Source organism: Cynocephalus volans, chromosome 3 (genome assembly GCF_027409185.1).
Source record: "Cynocephalus volans isolate mCynVol1 chromosome 3, mCynVol1.pri, whole genome shotgun sequence".
NCBI classification, from domain to species: domain Eukaryota; kingdom Metazoa; phylum Chordata; class Mammalia; order Dermoptera; family Cynocephalidae; genus Cynocephalus; species Cynocephalus volans.
Window position 1 is genome coordinate 2,493,704 of NC_084462.1, and position 20,746 is coordinate 2,514,449.

Genomic DNA, 20,746 nt, shown 5'->3' on the forward strand with positions numbered 1-20,746 from the left:
TGTTGTTTGAAGCCATCCAGTTTGGGGTCATTTGTTACAGCCACAATAGGAATCAGTACACAGGGAGACAGAGAAACAAGGAGAGAGTCAGAGATGGAAGAGAGGCTGATATGACAGAGCAAGCTCATAGTGACAGCTGACACTCACTGAGCATTCACCATGTGCTAAGTCCTATTGAGAGCAGTCACCGAATTCAATGCCCACCACCACCTCTGAGACGGAGGCATGACGATTATCCCCATTTTGAATATGAAGAAACTGAAGCTTTAGAGAAGGAAGGCAGGGCCGGCCTGTGGCTCCCTCAGGAGAGTGCGATGCTGATAACACCAAGGCCACGGGCTCAGATGCTATGTAAGGATGGCCGGGTGGCTCAATGGCTGAGTGTGGTGCTGACAACACCAAGCCAAGGGTTGAGATCCCCTTACTGGTCATCTTAAAAAAAAAAAGAGAGAACGAAGGCTAATGTGGCAATTGGAGAAGGCAGAGAGAGACTGACAGAAGTCCAGAGGGAGGGCAGAGGAGTGTTGCAGGGGACCCTAAGCATTTTTAATTGTTGAGCCTTTCCCTTTTCCACTTGAGAAACTGTTTTAGAAACTCTATGCTCCACTGGAAACTCGAGCCCCTGCCATTACCCTGCTGGCCTCTTGGGCCCACCTTCTGTGAGATAACACAGCCTCACACCCTCCCCCAGGGGCCAGAGGCAAAAGGCTCCTAAAGTGACCAACGGACGGTGTCCCACAATCAGCCAATCGAAATTAGCAGGACAGCATCTCTCATTTACGTAAGAGGACCTGAATGAGAACATTGGAGAAAGAAGAGGGGGGGAATTTAGGTTATATAAGCGGGTTGTTTCTTGTGTTCTGGGAGACACTGGCTTGGGAGTTTTCTGCCCTCCAGTGCCCTCCTTGCTTGCAAGCAATAAAAGCGCTATAACACTGAACAAAGAGCTGCAACACTAAAATAAAGAGCTATAAAGCTACAACGCTGACGCCGGTCTTGAATTCCTCTGTGCGTTCGCCCCACAACATTTGGGGGCTTGTCCAGGATCTGTTCATTCAGGGGAACCAAGATCCACAGCTCCAGATGGCAGGCAGCGTGGTGAGGCCCCCTACTAACTGGGAAGTTGTACATCAGATTTGGGGCTGATTTTGCTGCAGACTCTGGAAAAATTGCCAGGAAGTTGTACCTCGGCAGCAGGGTCCTTTGGCCCCCGCCACCTGGGAGTTTCAATTGGCCTCAGTTAGCATCAGAATCTTTGTTCAGTAGTTTGTTTCAGTAAAGCTCTGGAGGTAAGCTTTGGTTTGAGATCTCAATTACTTGTTTTTCATTTGGGTATCAGAGCTCTGATTTAGGGACTTCGTGGAAGGCTGGACGCAGCACTACTTCCCAAGTCCAGGACTCCCTCGAGACATCGTCGGGTCCTTTGGTTTGGAATTGTTTGGAAATTTGTTGTGGCCACTTGTCTTTGTCTTTTGTGTTTTGCTGGGTGTGCATATACGTTTTGTAGCTTTGTATGTCTTTAACTGTGGTCATATGTAATGTAATAGTGAGGCATGATAAGTATCTGCCATCCTGTGTCTCTGACCTTTATTGTGCTAGTTGTACATTTCTATGACACTGGAATCTGAGAGCCTAATTTAATTACTGGCAAAAATTGGAAAGCTTTGGGCACCAGAGAGGACCCCAGCTGCAAGAGGCAAGTGGCCATTGGGACTATTTTGCTCCCATGTCTCTGCTGCTGGTAGATCTCTCCTGGAGTCCCTGGCCTAAATTCTGATAAGGAAATGCTTTATTCTCTCGATCTTTCTTTGACTTTCTGAGCCCTCTTCTGTTCCAGCTGGATTGCATCCACTTCTGTTTAAGTGCATCCTGGAGGGCTCCTGGCGAGGCTTTGTTTTTCTGACTTAAATCTGGTTGGTACTTTTCTTCTTTATGCTGAAAACAGTGGGGAGAACTGCTTTTATCAATTACTGTTAATGGAATAAATTAGCCCCACTGATTGGGACTAAGCTGAACCGGATGACCCCACTGCTCCTCTTTTCTCTTTGCTTGGTTAGACATTTAGTTGAGTACCAGCAATCTGAATAAACCCTACAATCCTGTTGGCATGCACAACACAGATGCCCCCTATTCCATACCATTGATTGGTATCATAGGTGTGGAGTATGACAAGTTACAACTTAGACTAACTACTTTGGCTGAGATGTCTCTTTGGGATGTATGTGTGTGCATATGCGTGAGTGTTTTGTCTGTATATATGGCAACTATTTCTGCCTGCTTTTCAAGCTACTACTTAGGGGTTGCAAGATCCAAATTGTGCTTTTGGCCTTAAGATCACTGGGAAAAGGCAATGCCAAGGTGCAACAAATCAAATGCCCAGCTAAATTACAGCAAAATATTTGGGAAGATTGCTCCATTTGATCTGGCTAGAGAAGAAAACGTTCTCTGCATTTCTTTGAAAAGGCTTGCATACTTGCCTTGCAATATAAATTTGTCTCCTTGAAAAGTCCCACGTACTTTGCTTTGCAATGTAAATTTGTTACCTTGCTTTCTCTAAAAAAGATAAGCTTTGGCATTTTTCAGAAATGCAATTTAAAATCAACTGTCCTTTTTGAACTAGTAAGTTTTCTATTTTATCTGTCTCATTAACATTGTAAACAAAACCTATATTAATTAATAAAGGTGTAGCTTGATATAAAAATTAGACAAAGGTAAATGGGTTAAATGTTTATAAATAAAATCATAATTTCAAATTGCTTCTCAGGAATTTGAAATCTTAAAGTGTTATATTAATAAAATACTAAAACATTAATTATTATATGTTTATGTTTATATTTTAATGTTTTGTTTTATATGATACAAAAGAACCAATGTATTTGAATCTGTTAAAATTAAAAACATGTATCTTCGGAAGTTAGAAATAGTTTTTTATCTACAAATACTAATATAAATCAATTCAAAATTGCTTGCTTCACAGGTTTGTTACTGGAAAATTGGAGCTAATGAGTCAATTATAGTCAATATGCATAATTCAAACTGCTAGGTATAAAGACTTTTTAACAGAATATTTTTTTATAAAGATACATTTTGGTAAAGGTTGTAAAAAACAAAGGTAATATGATTTTTGTTAAAAAATTGCTTTTGTCTGAATTAAAAATAAAGGGTTTATAAGAACTAGTAAAAAGTTTATGATAATCTTGTGTGATCAAAATTCACTGAGATTAGATTTGTTTATAAGTTTTTATTAAAATTAGCTGTAATATTAACAGTGCACTGGTACAAAAAGTAAAATTTGGTTTCCTTCTTAAAATTTTCCTGTAATATTAATAACAGATAATAGAAGGTATTTTCTAGAACTCATGGAAACGCAAGATTGCTGCCTCATAACTTTAACCTTTGTGAGAGCCCTTTGGAACTACTTAATAAACCCAAGTTTTTGGCTGGAAAAATCATAAATACTTATTTGGTAGAAACAGCTGAGACTCAAACTGGGCTTTGTATAATCTGCTCTAACAAATGGACCCACATGTACTGGCTCGAATATATAAAAATGTTTTTATCAGTGTACATCTTTGCCTGGGTTTACTAATCAAACAAGATTATATTTGTTTTTGCTAGAGGCTTTTAATTAAAAACTCAGTGAAAACCAGAAAAACCTTTCTCTATGTATAATTTTTAGGCAAATGAGGCCAATTTAATGTTGATAAAAAAAATAATAACAAGTATGTAAAAACGAAGGTGCTATAAAAAAGCTATAAATATAAAGATGTAGTTATGGTTAAGAAGGCTAATCAGGAAAAAGTATGTAAGAAAGCATCTTGTAAAGTGGATTTTTGTTCTAGAGTAAAATGGCTGGCTGTTTAAAAGGTAAAAATGTAGGACAAAAACAGAAAGTCTGAGTAAGTCATAATAATGGTTTGTATGGGTTAAATTCATAGAAGAAACTTTTAAAATTGGCTAAAATTAAAAGCAAATTATTGTAAGTTTTTCCAAAAATTAAACATTAATGTCAAAAGTATTCTGATGCAGGGTTAAAGTTTGCTCTCCTGCATTGGAGCAACCAAATTTCCTTAAAGCACTTAACTGCTCCTAATAGAAAATTGTAAAAAGTTTCTTTATCTTTTAGGGAACTGGCCTGGGAAACTTATTTCTTGTTTTATCATGATAATTTCTTGTGCTCTCTGCCTTTGTAATTCTTTGTCACTTTGGTTTTATTTTTATAATAATAATTTGTGATCCTATCTAATTGAATATTTCAAACCTTTGGTTGACGAGCTTCCCAAAACAAAATTCTAAAATTAAGTTTTTGTTTTTTTTTTTTGACTTAAACTAGCTTTGAGATGTTCCAAGGACCCTGGAACTTCTCAAAGGATCTATACCAAAAAAAAAAAAAAAAAAAAAAAAGTATATGAAAACTAAACTTGTCTAATAAACTGAGTTAAGGGGGTTCTCGTGACTTGGATGAGACATCCTGTTCCTAAACAAAGGATTCATGTAAGTTCTTAAAATTCTTGATGTACTAATTAATGTATAGCTTGCTAACTGTGATTAAGCTGCCTGCTGTCAATCAACTGTTAAGACCATAAATAAGCAAATGCCCTTGGTCCCTCTACCACTGCAGTCAGGCACCAAAAGCTATGTCCTCCATCATGCCAAATAGTTCCACATTAACCCCTACTCCTCCCTGAAAACAGCTGGAAGCAGTCAGATGACTCGGCGGCCCACTCCATAGAAATGGAAGGAACTATTGACAGTGGGGAATTGTTGGAGTGAGCAGGACTGAAGCCATATTGGGACCTCGAGCTGCCTGGGCTGCAGAGGAGCGGGAGGATTTTCAAAAGGACAGTTTTTTTCTCTCCACTCTTGCTTCCCAACCCCTGACTTTCTTATCTCGCTTGCTAAGTAGGAAAACAAGGCTGAGAAGATAATTAGTACTTTGCAAAGCTAACAGTTCTTTCTTTGAGATTTGTAGAGTTTTGAGAAATGATCAAAGCCAAGTGAGTGGAAGATGACCGTGGGCGCCAGCCAAGTACACCGGCGCAAATCACAATCTTGCAGGGTCCTGAGATAACAGCGAAGATGAGAACAGAAACCAGACGAGGCCTTGGCGAGACCTTGTACCTGGCTCACAGACATGGACCTCTTGTAACTCACGTCTCCTGCGCTCCTGCTTTTCACCTCCCACATTCCGTTCCCTCAATCCCTCCTTTAAAAACCCCTCAGTAAATGTAAATCTTTGAGGTGGGGTAGCCTACCCTCTCCTTCAGCTGAATACATCTGCTTTTCTAACTACAAAAAAACTTTTTTTAAAAAAGGGGTTAATTACATAAAACTGAATTAACTGATAAAAAATTATAGTTTTTTACAATTTCTTTATTTTGAAACACTGCCGATTCTCTTAATGTTTTGTTTTCCAGATCTAAGAAAATCTTTTAAGGTATAACAGCTTGCTAAAGTATATGTTTATGAACAAAAATTAAAACACTTACCTTTCTCTCTACTTGATCCCTCCAAGATTAAAAAAAACTATTCACAAGTTGTTTTACAGCAATACAGTTATTTGCATAAGTTCAATAAGAATTTGTTCTTTTTGTAACAGGACACAATTGGAAACACTGGTTATTTTACCAAGGCTTTGACTGGAATATCATACCTTCAGACATGACCAGACTGCCTTAAGGAATTAAGGTTGACCCTTTTATGGAGCCAATAAAAAGCCCCTTGAAGAGACTGGCCTGATACCTTGTCTACATAATTACAAGGTTCCTGGTCTTCCAGTAAATAAAGAATGTAACTTTCTTTTTTTTTTTTTTTTTTTTTAAAAGATGACCGGTAAGGGGATCTTAACCCTTGACTTGGTGTTGTCAGCACCACGCTCAGCCAGTGAGCGAACCGGCCATCCCTGTATAGGGATCCGAACCCGAGGCCTTGGTGTTCTTAGCACCACACTCTCCTGAGTGAGCCACGGGCCGGCCCAAGAATGTAACTTTCTGACAGGCCAGAACCTTGATATTTTGGGGACTTCCAGAAGAGAGGAATTCACCCAACTCACACAGGTAATCAGAGAGTAAGTCAAATCCTTGGCTTGGCTTCTTAAGACCCGAGTGGCATTTGAAGGTCTAATCTGAGATTCCTTATGAATGTCCCAGCAAAGCCAACTCAAAAAAACAAACAAACAAACAAACAAATAAATAAATAAATAAAGAGCTTATATGATAAGCCATTACTCTTGCTGCACTTTATGCAAATAATCTAGCCAAAAACTAAACTTATTTTGCAAATAAATTAGTCTTGTCTAATTTGTACCTTTGGTAAATTTGGGAAACGTGGAGAAAAAATTATTTTTCAGAAGGAAAACTAACATACCTGTTATCCAATTCTAGCCCTGGTTTTTTTTATTTCTTATTTTTTATTTTTATTTTTTTTAAAAAAATGACCGGTAAGGGGATCTTAACCCTTGACTTGGTGTTGTCAGCACCACACTCTCCCAGGTGAACCAACCGGCCATCCCTATATAGGGATCCAAACCCATGGCCTTGGTGTTATCAGCACCACTCTCCCAAGTGAGCCACTGGCCGGCCCTCTAGCCCTGTGTTTTTAATCTGTTTGTAAAGCTTGTATCTTCCAGGCTACAGTTCCACGTCAAGACAGTGATTACCCAAGGATTCCAACCCAACCTTTCCTGAGAGGAACTAAGTCCCTATAAATCACTAGATCAGCCAATGAAAGATTTTGTACCTCCAAAATGCAGGCAGGGACTATGCCCATGGTCCGCAGGAAGTAGTTGCAGAAGAAAGAGACCTCCAGCCCCCTTTACCTTAAGAATAAGGAGGATACAGGTTGGCCCGTGGCTGACTCGGGAGAGTGCGGTGCTGATAACACCAAGGCCCCGGGTTCGGATCCCATATAGGGATGGCCGGTTTGCTCACTGGCTGAGCGTGGTGCTCACAACACCAAGTCAAGGGTTAAGATCCCCTTACCGGTCATCTATTAAAAAAAAAAATAAATAAATAAGGAGGATAAAATCTCTCAGGGGGGAATGAAACAATAAGGCTAGGCCTGTGAACAAAACGGTTAGGTCTCTGAATCTGACTGAAATCACCAAAGACAGACGCTGCCCACGGGGATGAAAGCCCAAACTTACGCTTGGTGGTGTGCAAAACCAAGGACTTTATATAAAAACTAACGATTATGACCCTAAAAAGTCCCCCTATAAGACTGCATGGACATATGCAGTAACCAGGAATAGTACAACCCACGGGTCACAAGCTTCTAACTACCTCGTCACCCCTTCTCATGCTTGGTTTACTTGTTTGACAGGGTTGACTCCATGCATAGCTATTCAATATTTCCTTACACCTAATAGGACTGAATTTTGTGTACTTGTTTTTATAGTGTCCCCCAAATTTATCACTTTGAAGGAGTGGCAGGAAGGCAGCCCCTCCTTGAGAAATGAGCAGTTTCTGTGTTAATCCCTCTGTTCATAGGTCTTGGCATTGCAGGCTCTGCAGCTATTAGCGCCACAGCTTTTGTAATGAGCAACCAAGATTTTAAAGCCCTAAGTCAACAGATTGATCTAGACCTAGGGGAATTAGAAAAATCTGTTGGCCGATTAGAAACTTCCTTAGATTCCCTAGCGGAGGTAGTGCTACAAAATAGGAGGGGCCTTGACCTTTCATTCCTAGAACAAGGTGGACTATGTATAGCTTTAGGAGAAAAATTGTTGCTTTTATGCAAATCATTCAGGAATAATAAAAGATAGCCTCTCCCTACTTAGAAAAAGGTTAAAAGAACGGGAGGAAATAAAAAACAAAACCCAAAATTGGTGTGAAGATTTATTCTCCTGGTCTCCCTGGTTAACAACTCTCCTCACTGGCCTCACAACATACATTAAGAAAAGGGTTCAACTGGTAAAGCTTACAGTTTTAAGAACCCATTGTGACAGATTAAACGTTAATGAGTCAAGGATTTGACTCATGTACATAAACACAGTGGGGAATGTTGCAGGAGACCCTAAGCATTTTTAATTGTTGAGCCTTTCCCTTTTCCACTTGAGAAACTGTTTTAGAAACTCTATGCTCCACTGGAAACTCTGGCCCCTGCCAGTACCCTGCTGGCCTCTTGGGCCCACCTTCTGTGAGATAACACAGCCTCACACCCTCCCCCAGGGGCCAGAGGCAAATTAGGCTCCTAAAGTGACCAACGACTGTGTCCCACAATCAGCCAATCCAAATTAACAGGACAGCATCCCTTATTTACGTAAGAGGACCTGAATGAGAACATAGGAGAAAGAAGAGGGGGGGAATTTAGGTTATATAAGGGGGTCTTTTCTTCTGTTCTGGGAGACACTGGCTTGGGAGTTTTCTGCCCTCCAGTGCCCTCCTTGCTTGCAAGCAATAAAGCGCTATAACACTGAACAAAGAGCTGCAACACTAAAATAAAGAGCTATAAAGCTACAACGCTGACGCTGGTCTTGAACCCCTATGTGCATTCGCCCCACAACAGAAGAGGAGCTGGAGAAGGTTAGAGAGGGCCCAAATGGGATGGGGCAGGGATAAACTGTCAGAGGTGCAGAGAGGTGCAGAGAGGTGCAGCGAGGTGCAGGGAGGTGCAGCGAGGTGCAGGGAGGTGCAGCGAGGTGCAGGGAGGTGCAGCGAGGTGCAGGGAGGTGCAGGGAGGTGCAGAGAGGTGCGCGAGGGCCACATCTCCCCCAGGCACAATGCCTGGGGCCTATGGGAATGTTTTTGTTTTAACTTTGAAAGTCAGAGGAAAATAAATGAATATAACAATAATAATAATGATGGTGATGAATATATAATAATGAGACCAACTTGAATGATATTTGTCTTTATACCGACATATTTACACAATATAATTTTTAGTACTTTTTAATGCAGGGAGAGGCAAAAGCGATGAGGACCCAAGTAAGACATAATGTGGTCCAGGTCTGGGGCAAGGAGATGAGAGAATCAGAGATGAAAATGAGAGAGAGACATAGAGAGACAGATTAAGTGACTGGGGAGGAAACTCCCAAAGTACACAGTAACCCATCCAGGGAGGTACCATTTTTGAGGGGCCCAGTGGGGCACTTGGGGGACTTAGGAGGGCAAGGATGACTCACGAGACCATGATCACCACGAAGACGACGACAGCCAGAAGCACGGAAATGCTGATGCCCCACAGAGCCTGGCTCCTCGAGGATTCACTGTCTTTCTGGTACTGCAGCGCCACGCGGGGTTGCCGGTCGACTGTGTGGGGGACACAGCCCAGGCCTCCAAGTCACCACCCGTCTTTAGCTCTGTACGCACCCGCAACCTGTTCACTCAGCAACATGGGGCGCGGGGGCGCTTCTCTTTTTCCTTCTCCCTACCTGGTCCCTGCCCTCTCCTGGGGTCTGACTTTCCATTTATCGAGTCCTCAAATGCTGTGTCTCAGGCACCATTCTAGGTGCTGGAATACAGCCTTGAACCAAGCTGGCAACCATCCCTGCCCTCCAGGAACTGATAGTCTGCTGGGCAGGTTACAGTTACAGCGAAGAGCCAGTGCTAAGTGCACCTCATCTGGTGTGGTGGGGTAGGAGGAGGGGCAAGGACGGTTTAAGAAGTTCAACTCAAAACCGAGAAAAGAGACGAAACCATGCACGTGGTGGGGGGTGTGCGTGTGTGTGCAAAATGCTGATAATCTTACAAGATGAAAGTCCGCCTGCATCTTAGCTGGCGACCCCGAAGGTGGCCTTGGGAGTCCAATTCTGCATCTTCCACTCGCCTCCCACTCCCAACTCTTTCCTTCTGTCAGCAAAGCCTTTTGGCTTGACCGTCAAACTTTATCCAGAATCCGATCCACCCCCACCTCTACCAAACCGGTCCAGACCCCAACTACCGCTACCCTCAGCGGGCTCCCTGTCTCCTCCCCCAACAGTTCCTCACGTGGCCGTCAGAGGGCGCCCTTAACACCTAAATCAGCTTAAGTCTCTGCTCAGAATCCCCCCGCTGCTCCACGGTTCCAGTCTCACTCTGATTAAAAGCTTAGTTCCTCACCGTGATACAGATTGGATGTGTTGTCCCCCTAAAACTCATGCGGAAATCTGATTCCCAATGTGACAGTGTTGGAAGCTGTTTGAGTCATGGGGGCGGATCCCTCCTGAACGGGTTAATTCTCTCCCTGGGGGAGGGGGGATTCATGAGTGAGTTCTCGCTCTATTAGTTCCCGCGAGAGCTCGTTGCTTAAAGAGACCCTGGCACCTCCTCTCTCTTGCTCTTTCTCTCTTTTTTCCTCTCGCGGTGTGATCTGCTTGTACCCACTGGCTGCCTCCATGAGTAGAAGCAGCCTGAGGCCCGCACCAGATGCAGCTGTCCCGGAATCATAAACCAAATAAACCTCTTTTCCTTATAAATTACCCAGTCTCAGTTAATTCTGTTATAGCAACACAAAACGGACTAATACACCACGGTTCACCAGGCCCTGCACGATCTGGTCCTCATGTGACCTGGCGGCCATTCTAGCTGCCCTACTATTCTCTTTCAATTCACTCAACTCTGGCGACGCTAGCTCCTCGTAGCAGGTGCTATGCCCTCTGTCATTGACACTGTTCCTGTCACTCTCCCACTTCCTTCAGATATCTTCAGAGATGTCCCCGCACTTGTTCTCTCTGAAGTAGCACCGCCCCTCCCCACAGGCACTTTCTATCAAATTGCTCTGTTTTCATCAGAACACTTAGTGCTATCTGGAATTAGTCTATTTGTTCATGTAATTATCACCTGATCCAGTGGTTCTCAACCAGGGACAATTTTTCTCCCTGATCAGGGGACATTTGAAAATGTCTGGAGACATTTTTGGTTGTCACAGCTGCGGTGGGGAGGATGCTACTGGCATCTGGTGGGTTGAGGCTAGAGATGCTGCTGAACGTCCTACAATACGTACACAGGACAGTCCACACAACAAAAATTACCCAGCTCCAAGTATCAGTAGTGCTGAGGCTGAGAATCCCGAGTCTAATCCTTTAAAATGGGGGTGCCATGGGGGCAGGAACTACCTCTGCATCTGTCTCCCATTCCACTGGTCCCCAATCTGGGGCATTATAGGGTGCTCAAAACATTTGTTGTCTTTAACACAATCCAAAGGAAGCAGACAGACAAATCCAAAAGTGGGACACTCTATAGGACACACACCTTCTTTCAACTAGCCAATGTCATGAAGGAAAAAAAAAAGCTGATAAGAGAAACTTTTCTAGATTAAAAGAGAAGTGAAAAACCTAGCAATTGAATGCTATGAGAAGTCCTTTCATTGGATCCTGGTTTGAGCAAATGAACTGTGAAAAATATTCTGGTGACAATTAAGGAAGTTGATAGAGGGACTTGGAATTATTTGATACAGGCAAATCCTTGTGAGGTTTTTTGGGTGTGGTAATGACATTGCGGTTATGTACAAAAATGTCCTCATTTTTAGAGGTACGCACTATGTGTGGATGAAATTGCATGATGTCTGTGATTTCTTTTAAAATGCAATGGCAAAAAATAAAATAGGTGAAACAAATGTGGAAGAATGTTAATTGTTCACATAGTTGGATAGAAAGTGCTACTTTAGAGAGTGTGGTCAGAGATGCCTCTCTGAGGAGACACAAAAGAAGTGAGGGGGTGAGGGAATGATGTGACAGAGAGAGGGAGCAACGTGGAATGGTCCAGCGTGACCATCGATCTTTCTATCTTCTTTTTTATTTTTATTTTTGCCGGTCCAGGTATCCTAAGCCTTGGTCTTGGGGTTACAAGACTGTGCTCTAACCAACTGAAGCAGCTGGCCAGCCCTGACTATTAACCTTGATGGCTATGTGTGGATTCCTTGTACTATTGTCTCTGCTATAAAGACATATATTTTTTAATTCTATGAATTAATGAATGGAGTAAAAGAGTGAGTCGGCACATCCTTCCGGACCCTCTAGGTGTGGCAAAGGCTAAGAATAAAATGTCTCTCTAGCACCTGCCATTCTGGTGTTAGGGGCATTGTAAAGTTCCAGAGGGGTCTTCCCAATTAACAGCAAGGGGAAAGTGAATTGAATTTCAGAATGGGGAAGTCACTTCCGGGCCTCACTGTAAGCAAATGGTAAGTGCAGGATTCAAAGCTGCACGTGGGAAGCCTCAAAACCCATATCCACTGGGTCATAGCTGTCATCTCTCATCCACTGTCCCATGTCCCAGAAACTTACCAAAGCAGTATTTTTTTTGGATACATTTGGGACTGCTCCTCTGGCAATGTAAACAGTCCAAGACCTCTTCTCTTAGTGATCCTAGATGGGGGGAAAGAGAGAAGTAGGATGAGGGCAGTTATCAGAGGACTGGCAAGGGATGAGAAGGAAAAAGGGGAAAGAAGAAATGTGGTCCCTTGGCCTTCCTGAATTTTGGAGGTCCCACTGCACAGCAGAGCAAGTTGAGCAACGTGCACTGACAATTCACATAAAAAATAATTTTTTTTTTTTTTTTTTGTCTTTTTCGTGACCGGCACTCAGCCAGTGAGTGCACCGGCCATTCCTATATAGGATCCGAACCCGTGGCGGGAGCGTCACTGCGCTCCCAGCGCCGCACTCTCCCGAGCGCCACGGGCTCGGCCCCAAAAATAATTTTCATATAATTATTGAAGAGTTAAATTGAGTTGAAGTAGTCCAGTTGGCCCAACATTCTGTTTGTAGACATTTAATTAAACATTTGTTAATTTTGAGTTTGCACTTTTCTTTTCCTATTTTGAAGCCCTTTATGGCAGAGACTGGCTACTTGTGTCTCCTCTTCTTGCACACACAGGAAAACTACATTTCTCAGGCTCTCTTGAAGTAGGTTGCAACTATGTGACCTAGTTCTGGCCAATAAAAAGTGAGTGGAGTGATGTGCATCACTTGTAAACCTGGTCTTAAAACTCCCAGTGTGATTCTCTATTCTCTTTCCCTTTTGAAGCAAGCTTAGAAGCTGCAGGCTTAGAAGCTACAACATGGGTGCAGCCTGGATCCCTGAGTCATCACTTGGAAGAGCCAATCAACTCTCAATGGAATTTGGGTGAGAGAGAAATAAACCTTTGTTGTGTTAAACCAAACCACTGAGATGTGGATATTTATTTGTGAATACAACATAGCCTGTCTTATCCTGTTATGGAAATGGACTGGGCATGGGAGTGACTGACACTCAGAGGGTTGCAGAGTTAGGTATTTTTATTATGCTGGCAGACCCAGACAAGCAAATGGTCAGAAATCTGGACCCCAAGCTCAGGTCTTACAAAGCTTTTATAGGCCGACTCTTCCAGGGTTTTTACATTTCATTTTCTCAGTATTAATGAAGCTAGCATAGTGGTAAGTTTCATTTTTCGGAATTCATGTGGTCTAGGCAGGTAAGCAAGCTTGGTTACAGAAGCCAAAAATGCAAGTAGTTATTAGTGACCTGACTAGTGTAAAAAGTAAATATTGTTTCAAAGACAAAATATTACTTCAAGGACAAAACAGGCTTATGAGAAAATTAGTTTTTGCATTTTTTTCCAACAGTCCTGGCTTATGTACTCCCCAAATATTTTTTCACAGGTCACATCCATTTTTATACGCCCTCAAAAAACAAATCTCCCTAGGTGCTCTATGGCCTTCGGGCAGGTGTGGTATAAGGGCTTGATTTAGGGTAAATAGTAAAAGGTGTAGAAGGGTAGAAAAAGGAGGGATAGACAATAAATCCAGGACTTACGGCAAATTTTGGAATCACAGGCTGCAAGAGAAAAGAGCTGAGCTAAGTTGGGATGGCAATTTGAGAATTTAATGGGGATGGGACCAGGAGAGGGTAGGAAGAATCTGGGAAAGGGGAGATAGGGAAGGTTGGGGAGAGATGAAGAAGGTTGAGTAGTAGCGGTGAAGGAATTTGGGGGAAAAAGTGGGAGACTGGGATCAAGTGGTCAATGGGGAAATGGAAGAAGGGGGCTTGGTGAAGAGAGATGCTGCACCTTTCAATTCATATGATCTTAATGCTTTCTTGAGTTCCTCGGTCACTTTCTTCCTTAGAGTCACCAGCTCTTCCAGCAGAGGCTCATCTGTGTAGAGAAAGAGATCCTTATGGGGTGGGAGGCACCCAGCAAGCCCACCCCCATTTGCAGCTTCCAGAAGAAGGGATGAGGAAGATCCTCTTCATTTACCAGGAGTAACCAAGACCGGGTATTACTCAGGGTCCCCTGGGCAAATCTATGGCCTGTGAAATCCTGCATGTAGCTTCTGATTCACTGTGTGGGCTTCTGGCTAAACTGCCCTCCCTTGGTTTCAGTTTCCTCATCTTGTAAGTGGACTTGATAACCTCTCTTCTCCTTTTCTCTGTCCACACTCTTTGATGATTTCAATCCAGCCTCATGGCTTTAAATATTACCTAGACCTGCACTGTCCAATATGGTAGCCACTAGCTGTACATGGCTGTCAAGCACTTGAAATGGGCTAGTCTGAACTGAGATATGCTGTAGGTATAAAATGTACACTGGATTTCAAAGACATAGGACAAAAAAGATGTGAAATATCTTGATAATTTTTACATTGATGGCATTTTGAAATGGTAATATTTTAGATCTTGGATTAAATAAAATACATTAAAATTAATTTCACCTGTTTCTGTTTACCTTTTTAAAAACATGGCTACTAGAAAATTTTAAATTACATATGTGACCCCTGTCTGTGACTCACATCCTATTTTTATTGGGTAGTGCTTTCCCAACACTGACGCCTCCCACATTTGTGTCACTAGCCTGGACAACTCACTGAAGTCCATATTCATATATTCAGCTGTCCACTCAAGATCTCCCCTTAGATGTTGAACAGGCATCTCAAACTCAGTAAGTCTGAAATCGAACCCTTGATATTCTCCTCCAAGACTACTTCCAACCCCCTAGTCCTCTCTGTCTTAATAAATGGAGTTGCAATAATTCTAGCTGCTCAGGTCAAAATCCTTAGTGCTATCTTCGAGACCTTTCTTTTTCTAACATCCCACAGGCACTTGGTCAGCATGCATGGCAGCAAATCTTGTTGGTTCAATATTCAAAATATCCCCCCTAACTTTTGGATGTCATTGTCCACAGAGATAATCTCTCCTTCCAGCTTTCCTGTGAATGTTCCAAACATCGTCCCATCTCAGGGATTGTACTAACTGTTCTTTCTGCCTGCAGCCTTCTACTCCCAGACCTTCTCATGGTTGCTTCCCTTTATCGTTTGGGTCTTTTCTCACAAGATGCCTTTTAGTGACATCTTTCTTGGCCACCCTACTTTAAACTCCCATCACTCCCTACCCCCTGGTCCCTGCTTTATTCTTTTCTCCATAGCATTTCCTCCTACTTGACATATTATTTTGTGCAATAAAGGATTAACTCAGCAGGTCTGGGTTATTCAAACTCTGCACGTTCCAAAAAAAAGGTTTAGCTCTTGCCTGGCTCTGGGAGGTAACCTCTAATTCCTTGGAATATCCTTCCTGTTAAGAGTGTCTTGGTTTATCTGGGAGTCTTGGGCAACACTAGGTAGTCTATGCTAGCAATGTAATTTATGGTGGGGACCTTGGGCCATGCGGTAGTAGCCTGACCTCTAGAGGGGCTGGAGACTGAGTAACTAAAGTCAGTCATGCCTATGTTGACTGACTCCCAGTAAAAATCCTGGACACTAAGCCTTGGCAATACTCTGTGCATGTTGTCACACTTCCTTCCTGAGAGAATTAATTGCTGTCCATATGACTCCACAGGAGAAGACAGCAAGAAACTTGTGCCTGGTCTGTCCTGGGCTCTATGCTACGAGTCTCTCTCCTTTGCTGGTTTTAATCTGTATGCTTTCACTGTAATAAACCGTAACTGTGAGTATAACAACTTTGTTGAGTTCTGTGAGTCTTTTTCTAGGAAATTATTGATCTTGAGATTGGTCTTGGGGACTCCCAAACACATGCATATATTATATTGATTTATCTTGTTTCTTGTCTATCTCTCCCTCTAGCATGTAACCTCCACAAGATAGGGGCTTTCGTCTGTTTTATGCACTGCAGTATCCCTAGCTACTAGAACAGTGACTAACATAGAGGGACTAGCATATAGTAAGTGTCAAATAAGTACTTGTAGAATAAATAGATTGAACCAATTTTTAAGTGCTATGTCAGCCAAAGGACTATAGCTAAGTGCCAGTTGTTATAGTGCAGGTCATGTCCACGTACTCAGTGGCCTTCCAGGTCACTGAATCAAAAGATTCCCAGTGTGGGGGTCTAGGTCTCTCTTACTGACTTCATCACATCACTTTCCCCCAGGGAACCTCTTTTTCCTCCACAAAAATAGGGGTGATACTTTTAGCTAAACACAAAGCTTGCATCCTACATTTTCTACATAAAAAGTGAGCCACTACAAATAGGGCATTTGTTGGGGACCTATGAGGGTTCTTGCAGGGGGGAGGTAAGACGAGGCCACAGACCGGACTCATTGGGGAGGGGTCCTAACACTCTTGACCAGAAAAGAGAAGGATGAAAGAGGAACCAGACATTTTATATCTAGATGCAAAATTTGCAACTCAAGCCACGTCTTAGAATTACCTGGGTAAAGTGAGGCGGGGATCCTTGATGGAGACTAAAACCTTGGGAGGAAAGACTGTTGGGAATGTGGCATTCTCACAGCCTCACAGTCTCATAGCACAGACCACTAATGGAAAAGAGGGAAAGGTATCTTTATAGAGGAGAAACCTAGAAGACTCCACCATAACCAGACAAGCAAACTTCATTGGCACCAGATGCCCCGAGAGACACACGCAGTCATACCTGTGATGGTTTTGAAAAATGGGCATGATCTGAATCTAATCCCAAGGAAACAATCAGATAAATCTAAATGAGGGATTGTTAGCAAAATGATTGGCCTGGGCTCATCAAAAATGTCAGTGTCATTAAAGACAACATGTCATGCATGATTGCCAGAACAGATCAAGGACTGAAAGAAAACTAGTGATGAAGGGCATCATTGAGACAACTGGGCAAATTCCACTGAGGACTGAATAGTATGGACATGAAGTTAAATTTTCTAGTTCTCATTGTGTAAGAGAATGTCCTTTCTTGTTCTTAGAAGATGACCACTGAAGAATTTAGGGTTGAAATTTGTGATGTCTGCCACTAACCCTCAAATGGTTCACACACACACACACACACACACACACACACACACACACACACACACACACACACACACACAGCAAATGTGGTAATACATTAACATGTGACAAAATGTTAACAAATGGTGTACAAGGTGTTCATTTACTCTTCTTGCAACTTTTCTATTTAAATTTTTTCAAAATGAAAATCACCTGCAGAGATTTTTTAAAATTACTGATGTCGGGCCGGCCTGTGGCTCACTCGGTAGAGTGAGGTGCTGATAACACCAAGGCCACGGGTTCGGATCCTATATAGGGATGGATCCTATATAGGGATGGCCGGTTCGCTCACTGGCTGAGTGTGGTGCTGACAACACCAAGTCAAGGGTTAAGATCCCCTTACCGGTCATCTTTAAAAAAAAAATTACTGATGTCTACCGTACTGGCCAACTGCCAAAAAAAATTTAAAAAGAAAAAATAAAAATTACTGATGTCCAGGCCCTAACAGATATTCTGATGTAACTGGCCTGGGCTGCCATCTGGGCAACATGCAGTGGTTAGTTGAGATCTGCTGCTTTAGACCAGGGCTCAACAAACCTTTTCTGTTAAGGTCCAGATAGTAAATATTTTCAGCTTTGAGGGTCATACAGTCACCATCACAACTACTCAGCTCTGCTTTGGAGAACAAAACCCAGCCACAGACAATCTGTAAGCAGATGAGCGTGGCTGTGTTCCAATAAAACTTTATTTACAAAAACAGGAGGCTGGCAGATCTGGTCTACCAGCTATAGTTGTCTTGACCCCTGCCCTAGTCAGAGAAGTGAGATCCAGCATAATAATCTTAATAACTAACATTTATTTTTTTATTTTCCTTTTTTTCCTTTTCTTTCTTTATTTTAAAGATGACTGGTAAGGGGATCTTAACCCTTGACTTGGTGTTGTCAGCACCACGCTCTCCCAAGTGAGCCACGAGCCAGCCCTACATAACTAACATTTATTGAGCATTTACTGTGCGCCAGTCTCTGTTCTACAAACTCATTTACTCTTCTTGGTGACTATGAGGTGCTGTTATTTTCCCATTTTATGGATGCGGAAACAGGCACAAAGAGGTTAAATAGCTTGCTTAAGATTAGCCAGGCTTTGGATCCAGAGCAGTCTGCCCTCAGGGCTTCTACTCTAATCTCTACTACTTCTCTCAAAGGTCTATAATGAAAACACAACCTCCCTTCCTGCTCCCCAACTGAGAACAGTATTTAATTCTGTTTAATTCCCCAGGAAGGGCCTGAGTCTGGTTAAAGGGGACTATATATGTCTGCATTTAAAAAAACAGCTTTATTGAGATATAATTCACATACCGTACAATTCTCCTATTTAAAGTGTACAAGTCATTGGTTTTTTAGCATATTCACATATTTTGTCACCATCACCACAAACAATTTTATAATATTCATTACCCCAGAAAGAAACTCTGTGCCCCTTACCTTTAAAAAAAAAAAAAAAATACATAGGGCCGGCCTGTGGCTCACTCGGGAGAGTGCAGTGCTGATAAACACCAAGGCCACGGGTTCGGATCCTATATAGGGATGGCCGGTTGGCTCACTTGGGAGAGCGTGGTGCTGACAACACCAAGTCAAGGGTTAAGATCCCCTTACCGGTCCAAAACAAAAAACAAACAAAAAAACCATAGTCACTAAATGGTAGGGTCATTCCAAAAATTGAAAAAAAGATTTATTTTTTTTACAATAATTAACGTTATTATTTCTTCCTGATTCTATGACTATTACATGTTCATTATTTAAAAGTGGGGAGAGGCGGAGAAGAAATTGAAAACTAAACAGTTTAATTCTAATCCGCACCCCAGAAGCCCTGCACCATACACCGACTTGTCCACAGGACCCTCTACTGCCCTCTACTGGGGAATTGTCATAACCACCATACAAACCTTCCATGACTAACCCTGTGAATGGCGTCCTAGGAGTCACTGAATACAAAACCAGAAGAGGCATCCGAGGGGTGGTGGTTAGGAATACAATGTCTGAGCAGGACGTCCCGGGCACAAATCTTCAGCTCTGTGACTTCCTCGCTGGGTGAATTAGTAGACAGGTCACCTAACCTCTCCGATCCTCAGTTTCCCCCTCTGTGAAGTGCAGATCACAACAGTGCCCACCTCCACGAACTGGCGTATACCTTTCTACGTAATGCACTTAGAACCGTGCTGGACACATAGTAAAGGCTTTACGCGTGTTTGCCTTGATTTATATATCCAGGGGAGGCGTGGTGGAAGGGTGCTGAGAAAAGACTTTCCCGCTTTGCTCCTACCTCTCAGAGAATCAACCATTAGGTGTTGTGTTTGGTTCTTGATAAAGGATGCCACAGCGTCCAGTTTCTCCAACCCTGGGGAAGGGAGGGAAGGAATTCCAGTGGGTCCCTACTCCCGCCTCCTCCAGCCCTGGCCTCGCCCTCCCCCTCTTGCGGGCGAGTTCCCCAGAGCATCTGTCTCCCACCCAAGCCGCGGGCTACCCCGACTTTTCCCCGCCACCCCCCAGCACGCACCCACTTTCCCCACAAACGCGTTCAGCGCATAGTCCCGGAAGAAAGGCCCCTCCATGCCCAGCAGCAGGACCTGAGCGCGGGCCTGCAGCTGCTCAAGGTTGAAGCGCCTGGGGACGAGGGCGATTCGCAGCTGACTCAGGGCCTCCTGCACCGTGTGGTCACACTGCAGGCAGCCCCAGCCGCCGGGGGCGCTCAAGCCCAAGAGCAGCAGAAGAGCGGGGGACAGAGGCATGGCGGGGCCTTTGTGACGTCGTAGGGAGAGCGTCAAGAAAAAACAGGAAGTCTCTGCCCTGTCCTTTCGGAACTTACCTTCGTTCACTCAGCACATATTTATTGAACACCTACTATGTTCAAGCACTGTTCCAGGCTCAGACCTGAGTTAGAAGTGAGAAAAACAGGAGGTCCCTGCCCTTTGGGCACTTAAGGTCATTAATTCAACAAATATTTATTGAGCACCTACTATGTGCCAGGCCCTGTTCTAGACACAAGATACAGAGCTGAGACAGAGACAGTGTCTACCCCCGCGGAGTTCACCTTTGTTTGTTCAACGAATGTCAATGGAGCACCTACTACGTGCCAGGTGCCAGCAACAGACTGAAGTAAGATGGAAGTGGTCTCTGCTCATGGAGTTCGGTCGAGCAGGCGTGGGAGAGGCTGGGCAGGGACAGGCATGTAAGACCAGGCAAACGGATTAGTAAATGAAACGTTGAGGGCCGGCCGTGGCTCACTGCGAGAGCGTGGTGCTGAGAACACCAACACGAGGGTTAAGATCCCCTTATCGGTCATCTTTTATAAACAAACAAACAAACAAATAAATAAAAATAAAATGAAATAAAATAAAACGATGACAAACTACATTATGTGCTGGGAAGCAATAACTCAGTGTGATATGAGAGTTCCTCAAGAAGAGGAAAGTTGCCTTAGTTCAGGCTACTTGAACAAAGGACCATAGACTGGGTAGCTTACAAACAACAGAAGTTCATTTCTCACAGTTCTGGAGGCTGAGAGTCTGAGATTAGTGTGCCAGCATGATCGGGTTCTGGTGAGGCTGTCTTCTCCTTGTGTCCTCAGGAGGAAAAGGGTGAGAGAGCTCTCTGG

The 20,746-nt window shown here is 43.2% G+C and overlaps 1 protein-coding gene across 2 annotated transcripts in view; it reads right to left on the minus strand.

Annotated features, from left to right (window-relative positions):
- Positions 1-19,880, minus strand: part of IZUMO2 (IZUMO family member 2) — a 45,352-nt gene extending 25,472 nt beyond the window's left edge. The window contains exons 1-6 of one of the 2 annotated variants that reach the window (XM_063092209.1): positions 19,649-19,880; positions 19,415-19,489; positions 13,960-14,046; positions 13,707-13,727; positions 12,200-12,280; positions 9,122-9,248 (exon numbers count right to left, since the gene is read on the minus strand). In XM_063092209.1, the coding sequence (XP_062948279.1) occupies positions 9,122-9,248; positions 12,200-12,280; positions 13,707-13,727; positions 13,960-14,046; positions 19,415-19,489; positions 19,649-19,880 (623 nt within the window). The remainder of the gene's footprint in view (positions 1-9,121; positions 9,249-12,199; positions 12,281-13,706; positions 13,728-13,959; positions 14,047-19,414; positions 19,490-19,648) is intronic. The other variant, XM_063092207.1, reaches the window with a different exon arrangement.
- Between the last annotated feature and the right edge of the window lie 866 nt (positions 19,881-20,746).